Raw genomic sequence first — 26,020 nt, 5'->3', positions numbered from 1 at the left:
CCAAAATTGGACTCTGTGATCCTTGTGAGTCCCTTCCAAATTGGAATATTCCATGATTTCCAAGGTGCTTTTCCATAAACAACGTGTATCACCTGATCAACCAGCAGCATCACAAACATCCCCATGCTCCAAAGTCCTGAACGGTGCTTTGGAGCAGAGGTCACAAACACTTGATTACAGCTCCATCACAAAGTTCCCTGCAGAGCAAAGCAGCTCCAAACGAGCCCTTGGTGGCCCACAGTGACAGCCAGCACCACGGGATACCTGAGCTTTGTTAATATTCATGTCCTAGGGACACTCGAGCAAGCAATGAAAGCTTGCTTCATACAGCAGATCAGTAAGTGACCCCAGACAACCAGCTGCACGGCAGGTGGCACCGGGAGCTGAAGGAACAGAGACAAGGTCATCACCCAGCACTTCATCTAATAACAGCTCCAAAAAATCACGGCCCTGCTGAGCCCAGTGGGACACACGCACTGAGTGCAGCTGGGAGGAGGATGCTGGAAGAACAAGCTGAGTGCAGTGGTATCCCCTTATGCGGTGCCTCAAAGCATCTCATCAGGTATCTAACTACTAAATACATCGCTGTTCGGGGCACGGTTGGCTCCAGATCCAAGTAATGCCCACAGGCTGCCCCACAAGCAGCCCAATTCTGTTTGACAGGGGAAGAAAGTACGCACCCTCCCTAATTAGCAATGAGCTCTGTTAGCCAGTTACCCATCCTGGAGCTTCCACGCGCTGCTGCAAGCTGGGGGTGAGCTTCCAGCAGCACCGACCCATTCATATTCCTTCCCCCCCTCCCCCCAGCTCAGGCTGCCCGGGGCCCCATTCTAACGCGGGGCACGCCTCTAACCGCTCCGTACATAGTCGCTCCTAGCAGAAGGGGCGGGGCCACCTTCATTACCATATTCCGCAGAGCATGCCGGGTAACTCGCCACAGCCAGAAAGCATTCGAGAATTAGAGCTCTATATATATTCCGTTGGAAAACACAACAGCGTCCGGAGGAAGCTCACCGTCGAGGCCACGCACTGGGTGCCCGTCACCCGCACTCCCCGCCTCGGGGAAGGTCTGAGGGAAGGGCCTGACGCGGCTCCAGCAGAGCCCCGCCCGCGTGGGTGGGTGAGCCACCAGCAAGGGGGGGCGCCGCGCGGGCCGGCCTGGGCAGGAGAAGCCCGAGCGGCTGCGGATTTGATCTGAGCCGGGGCGGATGCTCGTGGCCCCGCGGTGCTTTGAGACAGACTCACGGCCGGCGTACTGAGTCCAATGGGTGAGGTGGGGCAGTGCCGCACAACCTAATTCAGACTACTCTCCGCCGGACAACCTTTTCGTGCTTGAGGTGGCGCCGTGAGAGCTGTCCCACCCCCTGCACTGAGCAGGGACAGCCGGAGATCCGTCAGTGCTCACAGCCCATCCAGCGGGAGCTCCACGTCTGCGGGGACGGAGCACCACCCCCTCTCGGGGCAGCCTGTGCCTTGCTGACCTTATGGCCTCTCTCCAATCTATCCAGCCTAAATCCCCCCTCTTCCACTTGGAAACCATTTCCCCTTGTCCTATCACATTTCGCTGCTTTTCACTACCACCCAGCCCAACCTGTGCCTCCTCCCCCTCTCCACCGTTAAAAAAAAACAAAAGAAAAAACAACAAAAAAGGCAAACACCATTTTGGATGAAAGCATTCCACAAAGTGCTGTTGTTTTCTCTGAGCATTACACACACACACACACCAACCCCCACTCACGTTGGGTTGGGGTAGCGGCGCTGCGAGAGCAGTCTGGGTTGGGTGGGCCGGGCAGCAGCGAGCTGGGAAGCACAGAGAGTGGTTCAGAAGTGCTTATACACCAATCACCACCCCTTCTCCAATGTAATGGGCAGCCCCGAGGCACGGCGCTGCCCACCTCACCTGGGAAACCTGCGCAGGGTTGAAAAGCGGAACCATCCCTGGCTGCTGGGAGCTGGGCTGCAATGGGTGAAGGGAGAAGAACCTTAGAGGCGACTGCAGCTCCGCAGCCACCCCAAGCAGAGCGTCCCCAGCACGGGCACAGCCACAGCTCTCCTCACCTTGTGGCCGTCTGCATCCCACTGGCCCTTCATGTCGATCAACACTGCAGCAACAAAGATATTTCACCCTCCTGTCATTCCGCTCCAAAAAGAAAAGAGAAGCTTCCCAATAGGAGCACTTACCGGGGTTTCTGTAAGGAGATGGGGATGCTGGGGGCTGAGCAGAAGGGACAGCACCGGGTGGGGATGGGGACCTCCGATCCTGAAAATGTATTGACCTGGTTAGAGCATTCCTCGCACAGCAAAGGCACTCTATTTATTTACAGTTATTATCAGTAAAGGATTCACTTCCAGGGCAAAAGGATGGAGAGGAGGGATGAAGGGAGCAATGTGCCACTGTCCCCGTGCTGCACCCTGGGTGTCCCCCCTACCTGCAGTCCTGGCATGTGGGAGCCTGAGGTCGTGGCTTTGGGAGAGGTTTCCCTCTGGGGCTTGGACCGAAACCAGCTCAACCATCGGAATCCAGAGCTCTGGCAAGGACAGGTTTCCGTGGTCAAAGCAGTGAGAGGGTGAGGATGCCGTAAGACCACAGCTCCCCTCAAATCATCAACACCCACACAGACAGATGTCCCCACGTGGCTGTCAATGCCATCCTGCCCAAGGTATGGCTGGGAGAGGGCGGCCAGGCAAGAGACAGCCACATGTCATCTGCCTGCAACCCACTCACCTTGTCCTCCGATGCACCCTCCAGCTCCTCAGCAGTGCTGTCTGAGGATGTCTGGCTGCCTTCTTCCAGGGATGCCGTGGAGCTCTCTGAGGCCGAGCGAGTCCTTGTGCTTAATTCCTGCTGGCATTGGAGAGCAAGGCTAGAACATGGCACTTGTGGATCAACAAGCATGACCTACCATGCAAATCCCACATCCCAACCCCAAGCACCATGGAGTGACTGCCCCAACTCACCAGCTCTGCCAGCACTGGCTGCTGCACCCTATGGGTATCCTGGGGCTCCTCAGCATCGCCTAGATGAGAGATGGAGAAGGCACGGCCAGGGCTGAGCCCAGTTTGCTCCTGCCCCATTTCCACCAGAGGTGGTTTTAGTCCTTTACTGCTTTGGACAAGGTGATTGTGACCTTGAATCTGGGTGAAGCATGATCCAGGGAAGCAAGGTGCTAGTGTGGCAGCAGTAGCATTCACCACGCTTCCCAGGAGACACCACTCATGACTGCTACAGCATGGGGAGATGCACTTGGGCACTTACCTGCTGTTGGCACTGCCTGCAGAGAGGGCTCAGGGCAAAGTTCTTCCTGGGAAGTCAGCCCCATGCCCAACACTGCAACCTCCTGGGGCTGGATGGACACATCCTGGTGGGGATCAGGCACAGGAGGCTGATACCACTGCTCATACTGGGGGCCATCGCTCTGAGGCTGTTCATGGTCCATCTCTCTGCCTAGAAAAGACACCTGAAACTCACAGCACTGTTTGCAAGTCCATCAGAGCTGGTGCAGAGGGTTTTTCCTTCTCCATTACACATCAGCATGAGCTGCCACAGTGAACAAGGACAACATGGAATGTACTGTACTGCATCTTCTGTCCCACTGCCAAAGGTACCACCAGGCAGGACCCTGACCCAATGCAGGGAGGCCCCAGGTGCAAGGAAAGCAGGTGCACTGCTGAGACCATGGCTTGAAGGAGCCATCCCAAACCACCTGCAATGTTTTTTGTTGTTTTTTTTTTTTTTTCAGACAGGGATGATCGTAGCCTCAACCCCGATAGCAGCAGGAGGCAATCAGGATTGATGATCCTTTTTACTGCCAGGCAGAGCTCCTCAAAAGAGAATTTGGCAGCAGTGAGGAAAGCTGATCGGAAGAAACGGCTCAGAGAGATTTGTCATTTTTATCCTATCTGCATCAGTTCTCCACCCATCAGTGCTGGCATCTCCAGAAAACCAGACTCAACCAGGCAGCCAGGTGCGCATAAGCACTGCATGGATGGAGGCGGCTACAGCCTCTCTATGGGGCTCTGTGGATGGGCACACAACACCCATGGGGTAACCTGGAGCTCAAGGAATTAGCCGCTAGGCAGGGGCCCTCTGGGCTTTGTTTCCTTACCTGGGGTGGCTGCAGTATCCCAGGGCTCTGGCTGGGTTGGTGCCACCTCTGGAGTGAGGTCATCCTGCACCTGCAGGTAGCCAGAGGGCAAAGAAAGGGGACAGAAAAACGTGGCATGGGGCAAAGAGCAAAGGACACTGCAGCACAAGAAGCACACCACCACCACCACCACCACCACCACCACCACCACTTTCCACCCCAGGGCAGGAGGGGAAAGCAGAAGGCAAAGCACGCCCAAAGCTGCTCCTCACCTCGCAGCGTTGGCAGTGGGTGCGGAGCTGCAGCAGCCACTCAGGCTCCAGCGCCAGGTCCTGCTCAGGCATCTCCAGTAGCAGTGGGTCACAGAGCTTCAGTCGCTCAGCCAGCTGTTGTGCAGGGACACAAAGCTGTTCCTGACCTCACTGCAAATTAAGCCTCTCGATCCTTGCTCCCTAAAACCAGCCTCCCGCACGCTTTTCCCACAGACCTTTATCACAGCCCCCTGCACCCTTTTCCTCTCCACCTTATCTGACTTGCAGAAAACAACCCTGTGGTCGTTTTTCCCTTCACCTCTTATCACTGAACTCTTCTCTTCTGCACCAGTCTGGCACTGTCCCTGTGCTGCGCATCCCAAACAGGGCACAGTGCCCCAGCTGAGACCCTCAAGCATGGGGGATTATCACCTCCTTGTCTCACACATGCCATTTGTGCTTTCACAGCCCAGAACAACATGATAACATCACCTTCTTTCTTTTCCCCCCTCTTCCCCCACCACAGCATCCTGCTGTCATGTTGTGCTCTGTATTTTTTCCGCGCTCCACTGTCTCCCCCGTGTCCCTCACTGCAGTACTGCTGCACATTTCACTTCTCCAGTAAGAGATTGGTCTGTATCCACACCCTGGTGGGGCACTGGCATGGGTTGCCCAGAGAGGAGGTGGTGCCCTACCACTGCAGACAGCCAAGGTCAGGCTGGATGGGGCTCTGAGCACTGATGGAGCTGTGGGTGTCCCTCTTCAGTGCAGGGGGTTGGACCAGATGGCCTTTAAGGGACCCTTTCAGCTCAAACGATGCTGTGATTCACTGGTGACAGCCAGATGAGACACATGCTGGGGACAGGGACCGGCCAGAGCTGCCCAGCACAGCCGGACCCCTGTGTGTCCCAGCTTTGTGCAAACATGCACTCATCCCAAATCAATGGCAGGAAAGAGGAAATTATAAGCATGATTACTCCTAAACGGGGGGAATGTTTAATCCAAAAGCTAATGTGCACTTTGATCCAATATTAATGAACCAGCACCTGGTTGTATATCGTCCCCGGCTTCAAAAGAGGGGAAGTCTTAATCAAACACTAATGTGTATCATAATTTGTAACACAGTCTAAAACATCAAAGACAAGAGTGTGTATGAATGCACTGGTTTTTCAGATGAAAGTGTTTTCTCCCAGGAGGAGCATTATCCCCAGCAGAACGGCAGATCTGAGAGGCTGTTAGGCAGTAAATAGGTTTCTGTGATGCAGCAGGGGGGCTGCAGTGTGCAGCACCAAGTTTTGGGGCTGGGGGCAGCTCCTGCAGCACAGCAGCATCCAGCTGCCCACACAAAGGTGTTGTCATGGGGGAGGCATGCAGCCTGGGACATTTGGATGCACAAACATGGGGACAACAAGCACCTGGGGGAGGTGACTTGGGGATATCCAAACCTCAAAGTCCTTTGTCTCCAAACAGCTCCTACCCTTTACGGCACAAAACACACTGATAAATATAGGCACCCACGTGAAATCCCCAAACCAGCAGGCCCCCAGCAACATCCCCACACAGGATCCATATGACAGAGGCACAAAACTCACCTTGGTCAGTTGCTGGGCCAGGACGGGGTGGCTGGTTGGGTCCTGCTGGAGGAGCACAGTAGCGATCTGCTCACAGTAGAGCAGTGCTTGGGCTGGCATCCCATGGTCAGCTAGGCGGGAGGCATAGAGGAGCTTGTACACCTAGGGAGAGCAGTGACCATGAGATGGGAGCAAGGAGATGTTCCTACTCAACACAGAGCCCAAAACCCAGTTCCCTGCCTTGGAGCAGCCCCTTGGCCAGCACAGTCCTGCTAGTGTCCCCCAAACCCAACAAGGAGCCAAACTTTGGAAAGCAACCTCCGTCTCAGCTCTATCAGGGCAGGGGATGCTTTTGGGGTGTCTTCAGTCCATTTTGAGCAGCAGCTGTTCTTGCTTGAACCCTATACCTGGAATGGGAGCAGGAAGGATGTGGGGTGCCGTAGCTGCTGGCAGTACTCAAAGATTTCCATGCGCTGAATGGCCTCAGTGGTGGCAAAATGGGTGAATGCCTGGCTGCAGAGCAGAGGAGAGAGATGTTCAGGGCACAGTAGCAAGGCTTTGCATGCCCAAGCTATGCTACAGTGGCAGACCACAGCTGGAAGAGCACAGCTGCCATTATGGACAGTAAAACACCTCAAGTTTTGTTTTGTTTTTGTTATTTTGCAGAAGAGATCACAGGAATGAGGAAGAGTTGGAGATGTAGCCTTGCAGGGCTGGGCTGACTCACCGGTGGCTGCTGCCCAGCAGAGCCATGCGGTCTGCCTTCACCCCAAAGTAACCAAATGGAATATCTGCCATCAGGTAGCAGAAGTGAGCTGCCTCCACTGCTCCCTTGCCAGCTGGGTGGGAGAAAGACACAGAACTTAGCCCTGAGGAACAGCAACATGTGCTCAGCATTGCTGTGAAGGCCTCCAAACTCACAGGCAAATTCCAACCCAACCACTCCATTCTCTTTCTCAAGTAGCCTCAGCTCACCCAAGGTGTCTCCCATGGTGACGATGGCCCGGTGGTTCAGCTCCAGGTCTCCCACCTTGTTGGACAACAGCACGGCCAGGTGGGGCCTCCAGTCTCCCCACCTGGCATCCCCGCAGCTCTGGAGGAGAGGGAAGCGAAGGTGAGGCAGGGTGGTTGTCATGAGGTGGGTGACGTGGGCAATGGGGCCAGCCTGCTGCTCACAGACCTGCGCTGCCTGCGGGATCCTTCCTGACATGAGCTGGAAGAAGGTCTGCAGAGGGTCGTTGGTGGCCAACGTGCTGGTGAACCTGTGGAGGCAGGAAAGCGCATCCTAGGGAGCTGTACTTGCTGGGGAAAGGAAGGCAAAAAGGAGAGCAGGCCCCATCAGGCTGGGGATCTGTGTTGCCTCCAGCAGAGTCTCAAGGACAATGCTGGATAAAACCTCCTTAAATGGATTTGAGTTACGCAGGAGAAAATTTTTGCTTAACTCTCCCTGAAGGGATCAATTCAATCCAGACTAAGTACGTTAATTCTGCCAGAAAACACTCGTATGAGTGGAATGAATGACTCAGACTGAATTGAATCCCGGTAAAGACGGCTCTCACCACCCACCCTTTGCCAACCTGCAGCTAAGGGCAAAACCAAGGACTCAACAGAACCATCCCATGAGTCTGAGAAACAGCTTTCCTTCTGCCTCCCAACCCCTAGTTTAATTCTTCCCATCCATCAGGAAGCCTGAAGAACTCAACGATGCTCTTCATCCCCTCTGACTCCTCTAAAAATGTCCAGGTGAAACCAGGGCTCTTTTGGTAGGTGCTAAGAGCACCCAAGGTCATCTGTGCTCAGCAAAGTCACAGAGCACAGTGCTTTAACCTCCCCAGCTTACCCAGTAAGCACCCAACTGTAGGTCCGAGGGTCCATCTTGCTGGACAGGAAGAGAGCATGGCCCCACAGCTGGTTTCTCATGGCCCAAACCAGTGCATCCTGCAGTCAAGGCAGAGGGCTAAGGGGTCTGCACACACTTCAACTCCTTGCCCTGCTCCTCATTTTGGAGAAGAGCTCCAAATCCCATTGGATTTTTGCAGTATTATATACAGTCACAAGTATATTCACTAAGGCCTCTTTAGCTTTCTACCTTCCACAGTGATAAATGTTGTACAAATGCAACTTGAAGGATGGATGCCACAACCACAAGGCACTTCTAGACCACCCTTCCCTTTAAGGACGCCAATGGAGCCAACACAAAAAATAATCAGCACTATTTCCCAAACCACGCTTACTTTCTTTCTGCCATAGTAGAGGAGCTTGGTGAACTTCTCCACTATCTGTGCCTGTGTCTCCACCACAGGAGGGACTTCCCCTGTGATGAGGTCCAGTGTCCCCAGTTGCCGCCACTCCTCATCCACCAGGCTGACGGGGCCCAACGCCGGCTCCTGCCTCTTGTACCTCTCCTGATGACTACGGTCCTGCATCAGCAGCTCCGCCACGTCCGAGCCCACCGTGGACTGTGAAAAGGAAGGGGAGGAGAAAAGCCGATGGAGGCTGCCTCCTTGTGGCACTTCCAGCCCTCACACTGCTCCCAGCAAGACCAGCCTTGGCCACTAGCATGCATTTCTGGGGGGCAAAGTAGCCAGCTCAACTTGTTCTGATGATCTTGTTCACCTGCTCCCAAGGAGCAGCCATAGATTAGATTGGGTAGAATTCATTGGATTAGGGGATTAGTCTGCTTGTAAGTACAAGTGCTGTCTCCTCAATAAAGACAGCACAAGTCTCTCTCAGAGCTGTTGTTGCATTGCGATGTTGGCACTTCACAAGGACGAAAAGCAATCCAGGAGCAGAGGTTTGCTCCAAATACCCAGGCAGAACCAAAGTGATTGATGGTACTTTGGGAATGGGATGACTTCAAGGTATAGCACCCCACCAAACAGCAGCTGGATCAAGAAAGATGTGAGGAGCGTATTAACATGCCTCAGCACAAAGATCAAAAGGGTCAGCCCCTCTTGGGGGCACCTACCCCATTCTGTCGGCAGAGGAGGACCAGGAATTTCCAGAGAAGAGCTGAATCTCTGCCTCTCTGTGTTGAGAGATCACAGCTTGAGGCTATCTTTTGCTGGCAAAATGTCATCACATCTACCTTGTGCAGATCTTCCCTACGGCAGCAAAGAAAGGCATCCAAAGGAACCTAAGGGAGAGCAATCTAGGACAAATTAAGAGCCAAAGCATCTCTGAGTTCACTGACAAGGATGACAAAGACTCAAAGAAGTAAAAGACAGAAGAGAGAAGATCCTAAGTAGTCAATGACTACACACTGCATCAGCCACACTAAGCTCAAAGATGCTTAAGAAAATTGGTCATTATGAGGACTTTGCAGGTTTCAGAGATTCTGAGACCATCTCACACCCTCTCTTTCCTCCTACTAACTTGCTCATCAATTAACCTGCAGAGAACCTCCATTTTGCTTAAGTGCAGTGCCATTACAGCCACAAACATCCAAGGCTGTGAGAGGTACACACACAGGCAGTATCTTTTACTTGATTAATTGGCATGGCAAAAGGAAAAAGACACCTGTGACCATATAAACCCTCTAGGTCTGAAAGAAAGGCAGAAAACTTCAAGCAATGCGCAAACCAAGCAGCAGTATTCCATCTTACAATAAAAAAAAATCTGACAATTGGACAGCAAAAGAGGCTGAGAGACACAGGAATATCAGGCAGGAGAGGGACCTCCAGGTCTCCCCAGTCCTTTTGCTCAGTAAATGGCTTTCCTTCTGCACTCTGGTGTAATGAAGATGATAGAGAGCTAGCCTGATTCAACATGCTATGATTGATCCCTGGGCTCACTCTGCACAAAGATACTCAGCAGCCTCCAAGGGCAAAAACTCAGCGAAGCCTAAACCACAGCACATCTCACGATTTTAGAGGGCCAAGGAAATGTCCCATCAACTTGCCAGGGCATGAACACAAAATAAGGTCAGAGATAGAAACCACACCAAACCCACACCCTTTGGATATCCAAAAAAGCCAATTCCCACAACACAAACCAATCAAAACCACAGAGATGGGATGGGTTCTCTATCTGAACCCAGACATGGCCCTTATACACATCACCTCCCAAAGCCACAGAGGCAGCGATGCCTGCCTCAGGCTCATCTCCTGCTGAAGGAGAGATCCCAGCTGTGCCAGTACAGGACACCGGTCTGCAACCCACCGTGTCCATACCTGGCCAGGGGCCCTGGGAAGGCTTGAAGCTCCTCCTGATCTTTTGTGCCTTGAAGGATTACCTGAAAATCAAGAGCAAATTCAGCAGCTGGACCCCAGCAATGAGGCTAGCACCCACTGGACTAGATGAAAGTTTAGTGTCTTGGCCAAGGGTTTAATTGTGTTGGTGAACTCAATCTTCATGCCATCCTAAGGTTAGCCCCCCACAGCACAGACCCTAAACCATTACATAGAATCCAGTGCTAAGGACCAGACTGTTGAGATGGCATCCGCAAGGCAAGGAAGGGAGGCTGTGGTGGGCTCAGGGAATGGATATGGCTGGCAGAATGAGGCCTAAGAGATCATGAGGGCTGGAGGCAAGATGGCAGTGGGGACAGGAAGGTGGCTGAGGGGCCCCACTTAGGCAAGGAATGGTATTTGACCATACTGGGGTGGAAGAAGCAGCTCTAGGGAGGGAACTACAGGCTCTCTGAGGAACCAGGGTTTACCTCTAGGCTGTGCAGCTCAACCAGGGGGAGCTGCCCTTCAGTGGGGCGGTGGGGACACACCAGCACCAGTTGCCCTCCAGCTCCCAAGCAGACTGGCACGTGTGGCTGTGGGTACTTGAGGGGTGCCACCACAGCTGACTCCAAGGACCCTCCTAAAGCAGAAGACACATAGATGACAGCTCCTTGCACCCACCATGGCAAAGCCATCAAACCATGCATACACCCCACAGCAGCCCTTTGCTGGACCTCCTCCAGCCAAGGTTCAAGCTATGAGACAGCTGATGTTGGGAGATCTGCTATTTATTTACTTGCTCCGCCCTTTCCAGAGCTTCACCAAGACCCCCACCTGCCCTCACCTCTTTGCACAGGGCTCCAGCTCCCCGAAAATGCAGTGTCCGGTTCAGCTCCATCACGGATGTATTGGCTGAGCTCATAGCCACTAGAGCTGAGTCCTGACTCACGGTACTTCTGGAGCAGACTGGGCTGGCCCATGGCATGGCAAGGAAAAAGAGAATAAATCCTTAAAACTCACTTACCTTTCCTCACTGTCTCCCAGCTGGAGGGGGTACAGAAATGGCTCCCAAAATCCCTGTGAGAGCCCCAAGCCTTCCTCCATCCCTGCTTGCTTCGGGATTACCTCTTGGGGCTGGCCAGTGGCCTCCCCCAGATTGCTGACCCCAGCCCATGAATGCCTGAAGCCCTCCTTATATGCATCATAGGTCTGGGACCTGTGGAAAGGAGATGATGTGGAAGCTGGACATGTGGAGACTGGCACCAAACCCACTGGTTTTGCAGCAGGTGATGGGATCAGTTGGAAGCACAGCCCAGGTACCTCCTTACCTATCCTGCCCTGAGGGGCTGGCAGCCAGGTTGGGGTGGTAGCCCTTGTAGTAGTGCTGGTCCCTATAAGCAGTACTCTTGCTGTGAGGCTTAACCCGTGACACATCTGGAGAGTTAGAAAAGCAAAGCAATGAGTCAGGCACAGACCACAGCTCCATCAGCATCCCCACGCTTAGCCTTCACCCTGGGTTGATGCTGATTTTTAGCCATGCAGATCAGAATGCCCTGAGAGAAGCCCTGGAGAACATCCCCCATCCTGGGGAGAGCATCACCACAGGTGGTCCATCCCTGGACCCAGAGGTACCTCTGTCGCCCTGCCAGGCTGTGGGCTGCCACTGGTGGCTTTGGTAAGCATAGTTGTCCCTGTAGGCAGCTGCTGGGTATTGCCAGTGGGGGTCTTCATATCCTTGCCTGAAACAGCGTAACGCATGGAGCTGAGAGAGGACATCCCACCAGAGCCTGGACTACACCAGGGACAGACCCACAGATGGGATCTCCAGGGCAGGAGGTGATGGAGACCAAAGCAGCCTCCCCACCGAGCTCTGGAGCTCACAGAACACTCATTCCTGAGGCAGGGGGCTCTGCGTTAGCAGCCCTTGGCTCCCACCTGGAGTAGGCCCGGAAGGCATGGCCGCTCTCATAGCTCTCAGCCCGGGATGCCGGCCGGTGCAGGTCCCTGCCAGGGTCCCAGGAGCCAGGACGAGGCAGAGGGCCAGGGAGGATGGGCCTCCAGGGCAGTGGGGTCCCGTGGCGGCCTTCTGCCTGCTCACTCCCAGCAGCTCGGCTGTGCCGCATTGGAGGTGGCCGCGATGGGGCCCAGGGCTCCATGCAGCAGATCCAAGAGCTCCGATGGCCTGCAGGCAGCGAGACCCATCCCTGCAGGTTTCAGCTCTCCACCCACCCCAAAACCTCCTCTGAAGCCCATTGCCACCTTCCTCCCACCTCCCGACCCTGCTGCCGCCCTGTTCCCAAAACGCCTACAGCGGAAGCAGGGGTAAAACATGCATTTTCCCTTTGGGTTCCACCTAAAGCTTTCCTAAAACACCAGGATGCAACAAGCCATCACTGAACTGCACATCACCCCCTCGCACTCAGATTTTAATGCACTCAGGGACCATTCTGGGTCTCGATGGACCCAGCAAGTCCTCCCACCCCGGTGCAGGTCCCCTGGATCCCCTGTAGGACGGGGTCCCCACCACCCCCACCAGCCGCACACACACCTGCTGCCCCACTTCCTCTCCCCGGCGCCACTGCCAAAGTCCACTGCCACTGCAGAGGACAAAGGGCAGCAGCTCCCAGCCCAGCCCGGGGACCAGTCAGGGCTCTTCCACCTGAGATAGAGACTGACATGAGCCTCCGAGATAAAAATAAAAAATAAAAAAAATAAGCCAAAGATGTTTTTCCCCTTTTGGGTTGTTGTTTTTTCTAAGACACGATCCACACTTCTTCTTCCCATCCTAACACTGCTCCCATTTGTCTGAAGAAATAACAAATAAAGCCCATTGAAGCTGTTCAGTTAACTCAAGAAAATATCATCTGCTCTATTGGGCTGAGCATGGGACACAGTGTGGGCAGGCTGCAGGCTCACCCCAGTGATGCCTTAATTCCTTACTCTGCAGCAACACCTTTACTCTATAGGCAACTGCAACTTCTTCCTCATGATCCCCCCCAGAACAGTGAAAATGGAGGGGACGAAGGTAAATTGCATCAGAATAAAACCACACTGAAAGCAAAATGGCCTTGGAGGAAGAGCAGAATGCACAGCAATCCCACCCACACCACCAGGAAAACTCCATTTAAACTGCACATGATAGAGATTTCAGAAAATGGCATTCCTACCCCGCTGGGACAGCAAGAAATTTTCCCCAGAGACCCCAAGAAATAAGCACTCACTCTCCACAGAATTTAAGGTTTCAACTGAAAAATAGCATCTCAGCCACACTGCCAGCCCCTGAGGAACACCAAACAGGGAAGCACAACCCTTGCACCAGCAAGATGCAGGATGGGATTAAGTCTCTCCTACTGGTTTCACAGCTGCATGTAGATGCTCAGCTCATCAGTGGTTTCTCAAGCTGCTGCCAGCAATGCTTTGTGCTCTGGGTTGCAGGGAAGATGCTCGACCTCCAGGAAAGCAGCAGTCACACTCAGGTGTGGTATGTGGGAAGCACTGTGTGAGAAGGAGATGCAAGAGCATGACCAACAAACAGCTGTGAGCAAAGCCGGCTTAAAACACACAGGTCAATCAATTTAAGAGAAAAAGAAAGCAGGAAAACACGTTAGAAGAGGAGAGCCAGGAGAAGGAGCTGGGATATGAGAAGTGAGGGTAGAGAAGCAGAGATAAAAGGACAGAGAGGATGGAAAGAGAGGGGCAGCATCTTGCACCTCCTCTAGCCAATGCATTTCTATTTTAGGAAGATTTCCAGGAAACACTCAGACTTGTGAACGCCATCAAACATATATTGCAAAGCAGGCAGCACACAGCATGGACAGCACTTGCTATATATAAAAAAACCCTATTTATTTTTTCTTTAAAAGGCTTCCCTGTTATTGTCACCATGTCATGATTAGATGGAAAACATTTTTCTCCATGCCCTGGGGCATGCATAGCATTGCTCACAACCAGCCCGAACCTTGGGCACCAAACCTGATTGCAGAGGATGTATCAGCATACATCCTTGCACCCCAAGAAGAAACTCAGGTAGCTGCAGTCCCTGGCCCTATTTTTAGGTGGTTTATATTGTTTCTAATCAGTTTTGAGATGAGATCGTTATTTTAAATGGCATCAATAGGAAGCTTTGCTCCTGGCTCCTGGCTGTGGATGCTATATCTTTGCTGCCAGTATTTCCCACCCCAAATGAAGGCCATGCTGCTGCACATCTCTTTGGGAGATGCCCAAAGGATAACAGGGACTGAGTAGGGAGTTCAGGCCATAGAATTATAGAATTATTTGACTTGGATGGGACCCTTAGATGTCATCTGATCCAACTCCCCTGCACTGAACAGGGACACCTACAGCTCCATCAGGTGCTCGGAGCCACTGCCATCTCACCTTTCCATGCAGCCCCCTCCTGCCTGTTTTCCCAGCCATAAAATTGCTGTTTATCTCACTGCTAACTGCCTTGCAGCGATCACTACACATCACAAATTTGGCTGTCTGCTGATAAAAACAAACAGAAACAACCCAGTGCTGTCACACTGCCCGGGTCACGCTGCCACATTGCAACACAGAACAGCTGAAAATGGTCACAGAGAACCAAGAAGCCTGGAAATTGTCACAAGGCAAGCAGGAGGGCTATAAGAAAGAGGGGACAAACAACTTAGCAGGGTCTGCAGTGATGGGAGGGGAAATGGGTTCAAACTAAAGGAGAGGAGATTTAGACTGGGTAGAAGGAAGGAGTTTTGTAACAATAAGGGCAGTGAGGCCCAGGCTGCCCAGAGAGGTGGTAATGCCCCATCCCTGCATACAGGGTCAGGATGGATGGGCTCCGAGCACTGATGGAGCTGTGGGTGTTCCCGCTCGGGGCAGGGGGTTGGACCAGATGGCCTTTAAGGGTCCCTTCCAGCTCAAATGATTCTATGAAAACGCAGAGGAAATTCTCCCACTGCCCCCAGCAAGCATTGCTGTAGCAGCGACCCTTCCCCAGGCCCCCAGCAAGCACCAGCTTGCTAAGGAAAGCTTGCAAACCCTCAGCCCTGAGGCAACCAAGCAAGCTCGTGAAGAGATTGCCATCTGGTGTCTCCTCCGGCACTCAGCATTAGTTACCTCTGCGTTAGAGACCACAGGGCTCATTCAGGAGCTTTACTGCACACAATCAGGGACCATAAAGACCCATGACAGTTACAGATGGCTTCAGTGTGTCCTGTTGTTAGTGCTACCTTGTAAAGTTGGACAGTAATGCTTCCCTCATTTTTTTTCATCTCAATTTACAACTCCTGGGCCATGAAAAGCCACTTACGCCCTCCACGGTTACATATACCATATTCCTCAAGGCCAGTAAATCACAGTCTCAAGTCATGTCAAATTTTGGCAAATAAAACTAAATTGTAGTTACCCTCTGAGGCAAGAAGCTGCAGAATTGAGAGGGAACAAGCTGTGTGAAGGCAGACATCCGGCTGGCAACCTCCTCTGGCGAGGTTCTTAAAAATGCCTGATTAGCAGAGACCAGAGGACCCTTCGCTTCACCTCAATGCACCTCCACAGCTATTTCACTACTTTAGCATCAAGGGTTGAAATAATAGAATAATTAAGACTGAAAAAGATCTCTAGGATCATCAAGTCCAACCATCAGCCCATCCCCACCATGCTCACTGACCACATCCCTCAGTGCCACATCTCCATTTGTTCTGTAACATCTCCAGGGATGGTGACCCCACCACCTCTTATGGGCAGCCTGTGCCACTGCATCACTGTTTATTTGGAGAAGAAATATTCCAGACTGGAGCATTTCTGGGCAGACTGAGGAGCCAGAGGGGCACCAGCACACGTAATATTAGTTTCAAAACACTGAGCAGCACAAAGGGATGGAGCAGATGAGAATCCAGCACAAAAAAAAACATACACCGGCCCCAAAAGACAGCCCCCACAAGGCCATGACCCTCAGGACAGGCGTTGGTTTGGGTAGCCCTATTTAAAAACTCCCTCCCTGATCAGCATATAGGAACAGCACTTCCATGGAAACAGCCAAATCTGACCCCCAAAAAAGAGGATTATGCTCAGCCACAACAACAAGAAAACAAGAACAAATGCAAAACATCTTGTGCCAGATCTTTTGCTGATAAAAGCCACGGTGCACAGCACACAGCCCAGGGCTGGGATGTGCTTACCCACCTCTGAATTTTTAATGTGCACGTACACATTGGTTAATCAGCAGTGCGAGAGACAAAGCGCTCCGCACCTCCTCTCCACGTGCCTGGCAATTAGAAGCCTTCTCACTCAGGCACAGAGAGAAAAGGCAAGGGACTTGGGCTACAGAGCATCCATTATTCAAAAGTGTATCCATTATTCAAAGTTTTTCTTAAAATCTTATTGTCAGCTTGAAAGGAAAAAAGGAAAATGAGGCTTTGAAAGCTGTGCTTTACTGTTGCTCCACTCCAATTTTTGCAGATTGCAAGTAGCTAAACTGCAGCTGCTTTGAAGAGCTGGATAAATCCTTCACAGCCTCAGAGAAGGCAGCACCCTGCAGGTAGTTGCAATTGTTTCCCTACTGCTTTATTACCAAACAGGGATGCAACACACCCTGGCATGCTACATGCTCCTTTCCTCCATTGCCTTACTACCCCCTCACTCAGGGGTAGGCAATAGCAAGCACTCAGCAAGAGGCAGCAGGTACTCACCACTACTTGTAGGCAGTTCATTGGTACCTATGAGCTCACCTCAAGGCAGATGGATAGAGTGTAATACAGTACATTCTCACAGCACCTAGGAGGTGCAGTTCAGGCTGGGGTGCCAGGACCAGGATGGAGAGCAAGCCTTCCTCAGTGCTCCATGGGTGCCACATAGAAACCACTAGGATAGTGGATGATCTTCAAGGCCAAGCAGACATAGTATTAATACCAGAATATGAGCAGTAAAACTCAAGATATGAGCTAAAGGAGCATCAGAATCCTGCTGGATTGAGCAAACAAGCCTGGTAGAATCCATCCCAGTATGGGAACAAGACAGCCAAGGGTCTTGAAACTTCCCTTATATCGTAGATCCATTCAGGTTGAAAAAGACCTTAAAGATCGTCAAACCCAACCTATCCCATCATACCCACTTTCCACAGCCCTCGGCACCACACCTCTATAGTCTTGAACGCTTCCAGGAGTAGAGGCTCTAACACCTCTCTGGCAGTCTGTACCAATACCTCACTGTTCTTTCTAAGAAAGATGTTTTCCTAAGCACACCTATAGAGGTAAGGCCTGAAATCCAGCAATGAAGTCAGTTCACAACTCAAAAAAACAAAATCAGGTAAACTAAAAAAATAGTGCACCTACAACACAATTCAAAAAAACACCAAATGATTTCCTGAGCTGAGTTTGTATAGGATCCCAGTCCATGGGTGAGGACACTCAGGTGAGGCCTATCATGGCCATTAAGGCTAATGAAGGCACTCGGAGGGAGCTGACGGGTTTATGTATTGAATAGAACAGGATGAGTTTTATTCCAGTGCTGGCTGTTGGTAGTACTTGAGAAAAATAGCTGTAGGAATTGTGTGTTAGGCTGAGAAGTAGTTAGTAAAGCCTAAAAAGTACTATAAAGCTATGAGCTGAACAGCTTATTATTCCATTGCCTGGAACTGTTGTTTGGGAACAACAAGTAAAAGGTTTTTCAAGTTGTCTTAATTACTGAAGAGGTAAGGTATGGTGCCCCTGAATGCCTGAAGGTCCTTCTCCCTCAACAGAGGAATATCAAGGTGTGATAGAGGTAAGCAATACTCAAATAATTGTGAGAGGATTTTTTCAGAGCCCCTCGTCATGGAACAATTTTAGCATGATTAAGCATTCTTAAAATCAGTTTATTTACATCTTCTGCATAATTAAGTTGAGGATCCCCTGTGGTGTGACCTGAAGAAACCAGAGTTATTATTTCAGTTAAGCAAATTGATAGAAGGGTGGTGATTAAAAACTAATAAGCACTGAAGGCTAATGAGTGCACAGACCTTAAATGCTGTGGGAAGCTTAGTAGGTGCAATAGGGCAAGGGTCCTGCTCTTCTGTTGTCAGGTACCACTAATTGTAAATGTTATCAATAACTCCCTGGAGATGGCTCAAGCAGTGCAGGCTGAAGTCACTGTACTATAGCCTCTGCTAGAGCTTTTCCTTTAGGCAGCCTGTTTACCTAAAGTGTGGTGATAGCTCAAGCACTGAAGTGAGCTGGGCATTTTCTACAGCCCAGCTATGGCTCTCAGCTTATTTGGACGAATCCTTCACTGCAGCAGGCAGTTTCCTGCTATTACCAGTGGAATAAGCTTAAAAAAACTCTTCTGAAAGGAGAAGCTGCATGTACCATGATGAATTTGCAAGGCTTCTAGAGGATGGATGGGAGTTAAATAATTTCCTCCGGGGTGTGAGGCTCAGCAGCAAGCAGGGGAGTATGGCTGAGCTGGAGTTGCTGCAGTGGAGGCATGCTAGGAAAACAGGAGGGCTATTGCAGTGCTTCATAATGAGGTGATGCTGTAGTAGTTTGCGGGGCCAGAGCCTACACAACACTGGGAGCTGGAACAGCAGGACATAGTGCAGACAAATGTAAGTATTGTCAGATCAAATGGCTCAACTATTGTGTCTCTGCAGTCCATTAAAGCTCAAGTCCCTCCTGTTAAGGCTCAAAGAGTATAGCCTGCTTGTTACTAGAGTTTCGGGTTGCTTTTGTTTGCCATAATGGGTATGGAGGTAATTGCAACTGTGATCACTCTCCTGGGACTGAACCAGCTGATGTGGGGTTAGGAGCAGATGCAGGCACCTGGCAGGGCAGGCAGAGGGAGCAGTCACTGCTCTGCGCTTCACCCCCAGGTCCTCCCCACTGCTCTTTCCTTCAAATCCAAGTGTTCCATCAAGGTGTTTGTTAGGTGCTTGGCAGGGCACTGTTCCACTACCTACCCCAGTGGCTCACAAATGAGCATCATCAGGACTCAATTATCTTCTTTTTTGTCCAGCTCAAAATGTATTAAAAAGGGTGGGGAAAAGGCTGGAACTGAGCTGGTTTCCTCTCCTCCCGCAGCCAGTGTAAGAAGTTCAGCTGTTCCCAGTGGGGGAAAAGTGGCTCACAGCCTACTGCTGGACAGAATCCAGCTTACATCCACACCAGCCCTGTGACTCTTAGCCCCCAGAAATGCTGCTGGGTCAGATGTGGAGTGCCATATAACTTTATTGATGATTTTGGAAGGTCAGAGAGCCTTGTGAAAATTACTGCTCTTACAGACATATGATGATGCAGGACATGCACAAGGTCGGCTGAGGGTCCTCCAGTTTACCATATGCACAGCCATGCAAGAAATCCCTCACAGCCCTTTCACTTCATGGAGATGATGACCTTTCCAGTGGACTTGCGCTGAAGCACATGGTTGAAGGCTTCATTCACCTGCAAGCACAAAACTCTGAGTGCTTATGGGGATGATCATCAGGGTAAGAAGTGCAGAACATGTGGAAGTAGTCGCTGTACTGCAATGTTTGCAGTGTTATTCACTCAATAAGAGGTTAAGCTAAACCAAGGGTCTGGTTGTATTTATGTGGGCTGTATAATAGGCTGTAATGTTTTGTTTGGTGTGAACAAAGAGCTCATGTTTTGTATCTGGGCCTGGGCTTTCTGTCCCTGGAATCCAATGCTGGGTTTGAAACAACTCAGAAGCCAACAAGCTCCTGGGTATTCCTCCACCTTGCATCCCTGAGTTTGCTGGATGGGGCTACGTGGGCATTTCTAAGGAACTGTTATATAAGGCTTGAAAGACCATCATAACGGGGGGAAAAAAAAGTGTTTTGAGCACTTTCAGAGGTGCTTGGGGGGAAATGCAAATGAAGGCACATCACAGTCCACTAATCCACTTCTAAGATATTATCCCAGCACATTATTCTTTAAGACCACAAACTCTTTGGTGTAGCAGCGTGTGTTTTTATGATTTCCCCATTGAACACATTGCAGTTCTGGCCTTGCGGTAACAAACCAGAAGTTAACAACTCCCTGGCTGAAACCCAATGGAAGAAGATTAAAAAGGGTGAGGGAAAATGGGATTTTTTGATTTAATATTTTTGGATTTTAGGACTCCTGCGTTTTCTGTGCCAGGGGTCTAACTGCACACACAAACCTATTTCTGCCCCTATAAAAAGGCCTTGGCTAACAGTTCTGAGTCATGTGTACCTCTTCCAGCTTGAAGACCGCTCCAATGTGTGGATGGATCTTTCTCTCCTGGCAATACTGAAGAAGGGAGGACATGGCAGAGGAGAAAAGGGGGAAGTCCTCCTGCTGGTACCGGCCCCAGTACACTCCCATGGCTGACACGTTCTTCAGGAGCAGCAGGTTGGCAGGAATTGAGGGGATTTTCCCTCCAGCAAAACCCATCACCACAATCCTGCCCTCCCAAGCCAGACTGTGAGAAGACAAGTGACAGGTATTTGAAACCTCATCCCAAGGCAATATATGCTACCCTGGCCATAAGAAGCCATGTGGGGTTAAGCAAATGCATCTTATACAGCCTCCAGCTTGGATATTAGGAAAAGTTTCTTCTCAGAGTGGTGAGATTTTGACACAGGCTTCCCAGGGAGGTCCCTGGAGGTGTTCAAGAATTGTGAAGGTATAGCACTGAGGGACATGGTCAGTGGGCATGGTGGGAATGGGCTGGGGTTTAACCAACCCCCCTTTTCCAACCTTAATGGTTCTACGGTCTCTCTCATATTCTATGATCTCTGCCTACACTACCAGTTGAGGCAGGCAGAGCTTCACCTTGTTCAAGGCATGCCAATAGCATCACCTCTCATTTTCACTCACCTCTGCAGGGCAGCCTTGAAGATGTCCCCACCAACAGCATCGATGGCCACGTTGACCCCTCTGCCACCTGTGAGTGCTGTCACCTGCTCCCTGAGACTGTTCTGGCTGTAGTTCACTGCATGGCTTGCCCCATTTGCCAGGACCAGCTGGCACTTGGGGTCACTGCCAGCTGCTGCTATCACCTGAGAGCAGAGGGGAAGCCTGTGCTGCAGCCACTCAGCTTCTAGGTGTGCTTATTTTAATTACAGAAAATGGAATTGGAAACCTCACTTTTTCTCCTTATGTATATTCAAATATTTTCTCGTGTGCATCAAAAGAAGCACACTGAGGCGACAATTTTCATGGGGCTGGAAACAGGAGTTCCAGAACTCTAACCCCCTTCTGAAATGATGACCCATGGGGCAGATGCAAAGGATCTTTGTGCTGCCCAAGGGGGCAATGGGGATCTATAATGAAGGTAGAGTAAAGGAGGGAAATGAGGCACCAGGGTTGTGGTTCTGGTGTCTGACCCAGCAAATGCCTGGTCCTGGTTCTCTGCCACTGTATCACTGTGACTCCAGGCTACCTGCTTGCCAAGGCTGGAGCAAATGAGGACAGGTGAAAAGGACAACACCTCAGTACCTTTGCCTGGAACACGCTGACAGCCAGATCAATGATGGCAAGGCCAGTGGCTCCAGCTCCTGCTGTCACTAGCACTGTTTCCCTGGCAGGAAGAGAAAGAATGAGAAAGCACAATAGAAACATGCCCATAATTCCCTCATAGAGCAATATTTCAGCAGCATGGGGATTGTCCTGCCATCAGGGCATGCTGAGTCCCAGTCACCCAGGGGGCTGTGCTGAACTGAAATGAAGCTGCTCACCATGGCTTCAGATGTGCTCGGTGGTGCAGAGCAAGCCAGGCTGTGCCATAAGCAACGGGCAGCACTGCTGCATCCTCACTGGACACATTGTCAGGGATTTGCCATAGTGCCTGTACATGGGATTCAATGGGCTGACAGCATCACTGGGGCTCACCATGTGAAAGGACTTGTTTTTAAAGAGGTTTTGCATCTTGTAGATGCATGCTGTTTTGGAAAAGATGCCCCAAGCATGCTGTATCCCATTGCAGCTGTGGCAGGGCTGAAGTGTTGATCTCAGAGGGAAACCCAAATGCTTGGTGTTCTCACCTTCTCATCGACAATGCACTCCTCTGCCATAGTGCTGATGCCAGACACACCGATCACTCTGTGACCCTGCAAAAACAGTCACTGTGTGGAGACTGGGAGAGAAATCACAGAATCCTTAAGGTTGAAAAACACCAATAAGATCATCTAGTCCAACCATCAACCCATGCCTGCTGACCATGTCCCTCAGTTCTACAGCTCTTGAGCGCCTCCAGGGATTGTGACTCCATCATGGGGCTCTGGGCTGCCTGTTTGTATGCATTACCAAATGGTGCAGCCCCCTCTTAATTGTGCATTTCATTTTCCTATGTTTTCAGAAGGAACTGTGAACGGCTCAAGCTGTGTCTACCAACAGTGACTGCATTAACTGTATGCTGAGTTTCCCTACATCCCCATGTTGTTCTCACCTCCTTCACAGCACTGACGTTTTCTCCTGTCTCCATTACAGTCCCTGAAAACTCCATTCCTGCAGGATAAGTACATGCACATGCAGCACACATTGACACAACCCGCCTTCACACCCATAATTAGCAGCAACCTCAGTTAACAGAGCCAGGTCATGAGCTCTTGCTTCCAGCACCTGGAATTTGGGAGAAAACCTTCCAGCAACAGGCACTGCTATGCCCCCAAGCCCTCTAAGCATCAGCTGTAACAACACGATGTGAGGAAATTACTCCTGGGCTCTGCTCCAGTGGCTGCTGAGCACCCACCCATGGAGCAGCCCCAGGGCCAGGCCACGCAGAAGCTGCACATGATGATTTCAAAGGGCTTTTCCAACCTCAGAGATTCTATGATTTGAAGTTCCCAGTAGCAAAGCACCAACTGGGCAGAAGATGGCAGCATCAGCACAAGAGACAGCAAACACCTCTAGTTAAGAATTCCTTATAATTCAGAATCCCAATGCATTTTTGCAGAAGACAGATGCTGCAGGGGGACAGGAGGTGCCGCCAACACAGTGACTGACCTTGTGCAGACGTTAGAGTGGCACACCTGCCACCTGTGCTTGTGGCAGTCACTGAGCTGCAAGAGCTCTGGGCTCCAGACAGGAAGACCCTGCCTACCCCAAAGCACTGCATGTCTCAGTTTTCTCAGCTTCCAGCAAAGGTGATATCTGCTGTTTCTCTCTCTATATTAGTGCTCTTTGAAAATGCAAAGTATTTCACCCTGGGTATTTTTCAGAGGATGCCACATGTGATCCTGCTGACCCCAGAAGTTGCCTCAAGTCAGCAGCATCCTCGACCTCCAGGGCAGCTCATTCCCATAGGATGTGACACTTGGTCACCTATGACATCTGGTCACCCACTCACCAGGGGTGAACGGAAGAGTGTGTTTCTCCTGGTATAACCCCTGGCAGGCCAAGATATCAGCAAAATTTAACCCGCAGTAATGGACATGCACACGGACCTGCGAGAGAAGGGGACAAACATTAACTCCTACATTCAGCCAAGAGCAAAGATTTAAAAGAGACACTGCCCCAGCCTGGTGGAGACCGCACAACATGTGTGTACCACAGCTCAGAGACCCAGAGCCAATCTTCCCTTTGATGCCCAATGGTCCCCACGCACCTGGCATGGCTGCAGCTGAGGGGCCGGGAGGTCTTGCACGAGCAGGGGCTGTGCCAGCTGCATGCAGAGTGCTGCTCGGTATCCCCGGGCACCATGCTGGGCAGGCAGCCTCAGGGTGAAGAGCCTGGAAGGCAAGTGAAGGGGAACTGTGAAGGGGAGTGCCAACCCCTCACTGCTGCTGGGACAGTGGACAGAAAGGTATGGGGACAGAAAGGGATGGGGACTGGGAGTGATGAGGATACGGAGAGAGGGATGGGGGAAAGGGTGGAGGAATGGAGTGGGGTGGATAAGGAAAAGGGATGGGAAACAATGGGGTTGGAGGGGAAATGGGGAACAGTTGATATGGGGGTAATGAGATTTGGAGTGGGCGGAGGTGGAATAGGAAAGATGAGGAATGGGAGGGACAGGGAATGGAGAGGGAGTATAGGGGGTCATAGAGGAACGGACTGGGAATGGAAGGGGGGAAATGGGGACTAGGGGGATAGACGATGAAGAGGGGAAAGGGAGGAGGCAAGGGGACTCTGAAATGGATGGGTAAGGGCAGGGAACGCGATGTGGACGCGCTCCCGTTCCGCTCCGCCCGGCTGCCCCGCACCACCGCGCCGCCGCCGCCATGCCGCTCCCGCTGCCTTCCGGACCCCGCGTACCGCCCGCCCGGGGAGGGGCCAGGCCGCGCTGGGCAGCGATTGGCACCGGCCACGAGGGAGGTGTCAGCGCCCGGCAGCGCCGTGCTGAGCCCGGGAGCAGTGTGGCCGTACGGGAGCCGGCCGGGGGGACGCGCCGCGCTGCGCTCCCCGCTCGGAGCGATGCAGCCTCCATCCAAAGCTCTTGGAGCCCTCTCGGCTCGTGCTGATCTGTCGCACAGATGGGTCTGGCTCGTCGCACGCCGCTTAATTAGAACGGCGGCTCGATCTATTTGCTTTGCCTCATCTTTATTAGCCACCGCTTAGCTCGTAATTAAGGGCAGGATTAAAGGAAGGGGACTGCGGGAGCGGCCCACGCGCGTCTCCGCACAGCCTTTGTTCGCAGCCAGCCGCCTCCCCAGGGAGCCACAGCGCCGGGCCGGGCACTGGCACATGTCTGTGCTCCCAGTAGCGTGGGCAGGGATCTGCTGCTTTAGGCAACACGGAACGGAAACACAGCAGAGAGGCATGGATGAAGCAGTGAGATAGGAGCTCAGAGGGAGAAGCCCGTGTTCCTACAGATGGAAGCAAATCCAGTGGTTATTCGCTTCTCAAAATACTCTCCAAGTCATCCAACAAGAAAAATAGGGATAAATCCTTCGTTCCTCGCAGCCCAAAGACAAACCCTGACCCACATCCACTGCCATCAGCTCCGGCAGCCTGGGGGTAATCAACATAATAGTGATAATATGGGAACAGCTCCATCACTAAAAAGTCCACTTGAAGACAATATTCTTCAATGCCAGCCCCATGTCTTTTCACATCAGCTGCAGGGTTTCTCAGATCCGCTTCAGAGCTCCTGACCAGTGGCACAGAGCTCCCAAAATCAGAGGCACAATGCCCACGTGGCTGCAGCGTGCTTTTCCAGCTCCATTTTCCCTTCCACAGGCAGCTGTTGGCAGGAAAGGCTCTCGGAAGCCCTTTTTTGGGGCCACTTGGTGTTTCAGAGGACACTGTCCCACTGCAACAGGACCAGATATTCCTCTCCTCCATTTGAGAAAAATTAGAATTTTGCTGAAGCAGCATAAAGCTCAAGGCGAGGTAGGAACCCAACATCCGCACACGTACCCTGGGGGCAGCTGGCACGAGATGAAGGAGGGACGTTCTTTAATATTTAACTTTTCCTCACGCTGTTTTTGCTCTTTTTCAATCAGCGTGCACACTGTCTACCATCCCCATCCAAATGGGCTTTGCCGTGGAGATTCTGGCAACCAGCCCTGGTACAGCAGGTCCAAGGGAACGAAACAGGGCTGAGGTTCCATCCATAAGGAATGTCCAGTGGGATGTGGGTAGCAACCCTGGCTGCTCCAGCTGCAGATGCTTAGGAAAGGATTTCGGAAAGGGAGCACACAAAGCAAGCTTTCCTCCCGGCTTCCGGCACTCGGCGGCGGGGGGACTTCCTGAGCCAGAGGCTGCACGGATCCATCTAATCCTTTCTTTTTTTTTCTTTGAATTCATTTATGCTTTTGGCCTCCATGACATCCTGTGGCAATAAGTTGCAGAATATAATTATGTGCTGCGTGAGAAAGCGCTTCCTTCTGTCCGCTTTGGATGCGGCCGTTCCTCTCCATGCTGCTTGGCGGAGAACTTTGGGATAAGTTTGAGCAAAGTTCCAGTCCCAGGGCCTCTGTGTTAATGTTAGGGCTATGAGCAGTTTTGTGGCTCCACTTCTCACAGAGGGAATCCTACATATGTGCTTGGGTCACTGTCATGCTCCCTTCACAAATGCCTGCTGCATCACGG

At 51.7% G+C, this 26,020-nt stretch overlaps 2 protein-coding genes across 2 annotated transcripts; both read right to left on the bottom strand.

The window, feature by feature from the left end:
- Window positions 1–1,734: 1,734 nt before the first annotated feature.
- Window positions 1,735–13,378, bottom strand: SEC16B (SEC16 homolog B, endoplasmic reticulum export factor; the record flags this gene model as incomplete). Its single annotated transcript, XM_079535862.1, has 26 exons — window positions 13,247–13,378; window positions 12,015–12,261; window positions 11,712–11,818; window positions 11,408–11,513; window positions 11,205–11,295; window positions 10,924–11,050; window positions 10,568–10,719; window positions 10,080–10,141; window positions 8,876–9,011; window positions 8,142–8,366; window positions 7,748–7,845; window positions 7,088–7,169; window positions 6,883–7,000; window positions 6,635–6,746; window positions 6,315–6,420; window positions 5,929–6,069; window positions 4,358–4,471; window positions 4,107–4,176; window positions 3,257–3,445; window positions 2,959–3,017; window positions 2,726–2,845; window positions 2,430–2,528; window positions 2,182–2,260; window positions 2,059–2,102; window positions 1,901–1,957; window positions 1,735–1,800 (listed from the first exon to the last, which is right to left on the bottom strand). Exons 2-26 carry the CDS (start codon window positions 12,233–12,235, stop codon window positions 1,735–1,737), a joined length of 2,781 nt encoding a protein of 926 aa, XP_079391988.1. The 5' UTR covers window positions 12,236–12,261; window positions 13,247–13,378.
- Window positions 13,379–19,396: 6,018 nt separating this feature from the next.
- Window positions 19,397–24,209, bottom strand: LOC306946758 (quinone oxidoreductase-like protein 2; the record flags this gene model as incomplete). The annotated part of the gene is made up of 10 exons (XM_079535861.1): window positions 19,397–19,465; window positions 20,240–20,468; window positions 20,867–21,048; window positions 21,488–21,569; window positions 21,727–21,836; window positions 22,033–22,098; window positions 22,437–22,495; window positions 23,337–23,433; window positions 23,595–23,718; window positions 24,190–24,209. The coding sequence occupies 10 exons, from the start codon at window positions 24,207–24,209 to the stop codon at window positions 19,397–19,399; spliced, it is 1,038 nt and encodes a 345-aa protein (XP_079391987.1).
- Window positions 24,210–26,020: the final 1,811 nt, after the last annotated feature.

Source organism: Tetrao urogallus (genome assembly GCF_951394365.1).
Source record: "Tetrao urogallus genome assembly, chromosome: 5".
In the NCBI taxonomy this organism is placed as follows: Eukaryota; Metazoa; Chordata; class Aves; order Galliformes; family Phasianidae; genus Tetrao; species Tetrao urogallus.
Note: the sequence above shows the minus strand (reverse complement) of the source record. Positions and strands in the feature narration are given on the sequence as shown.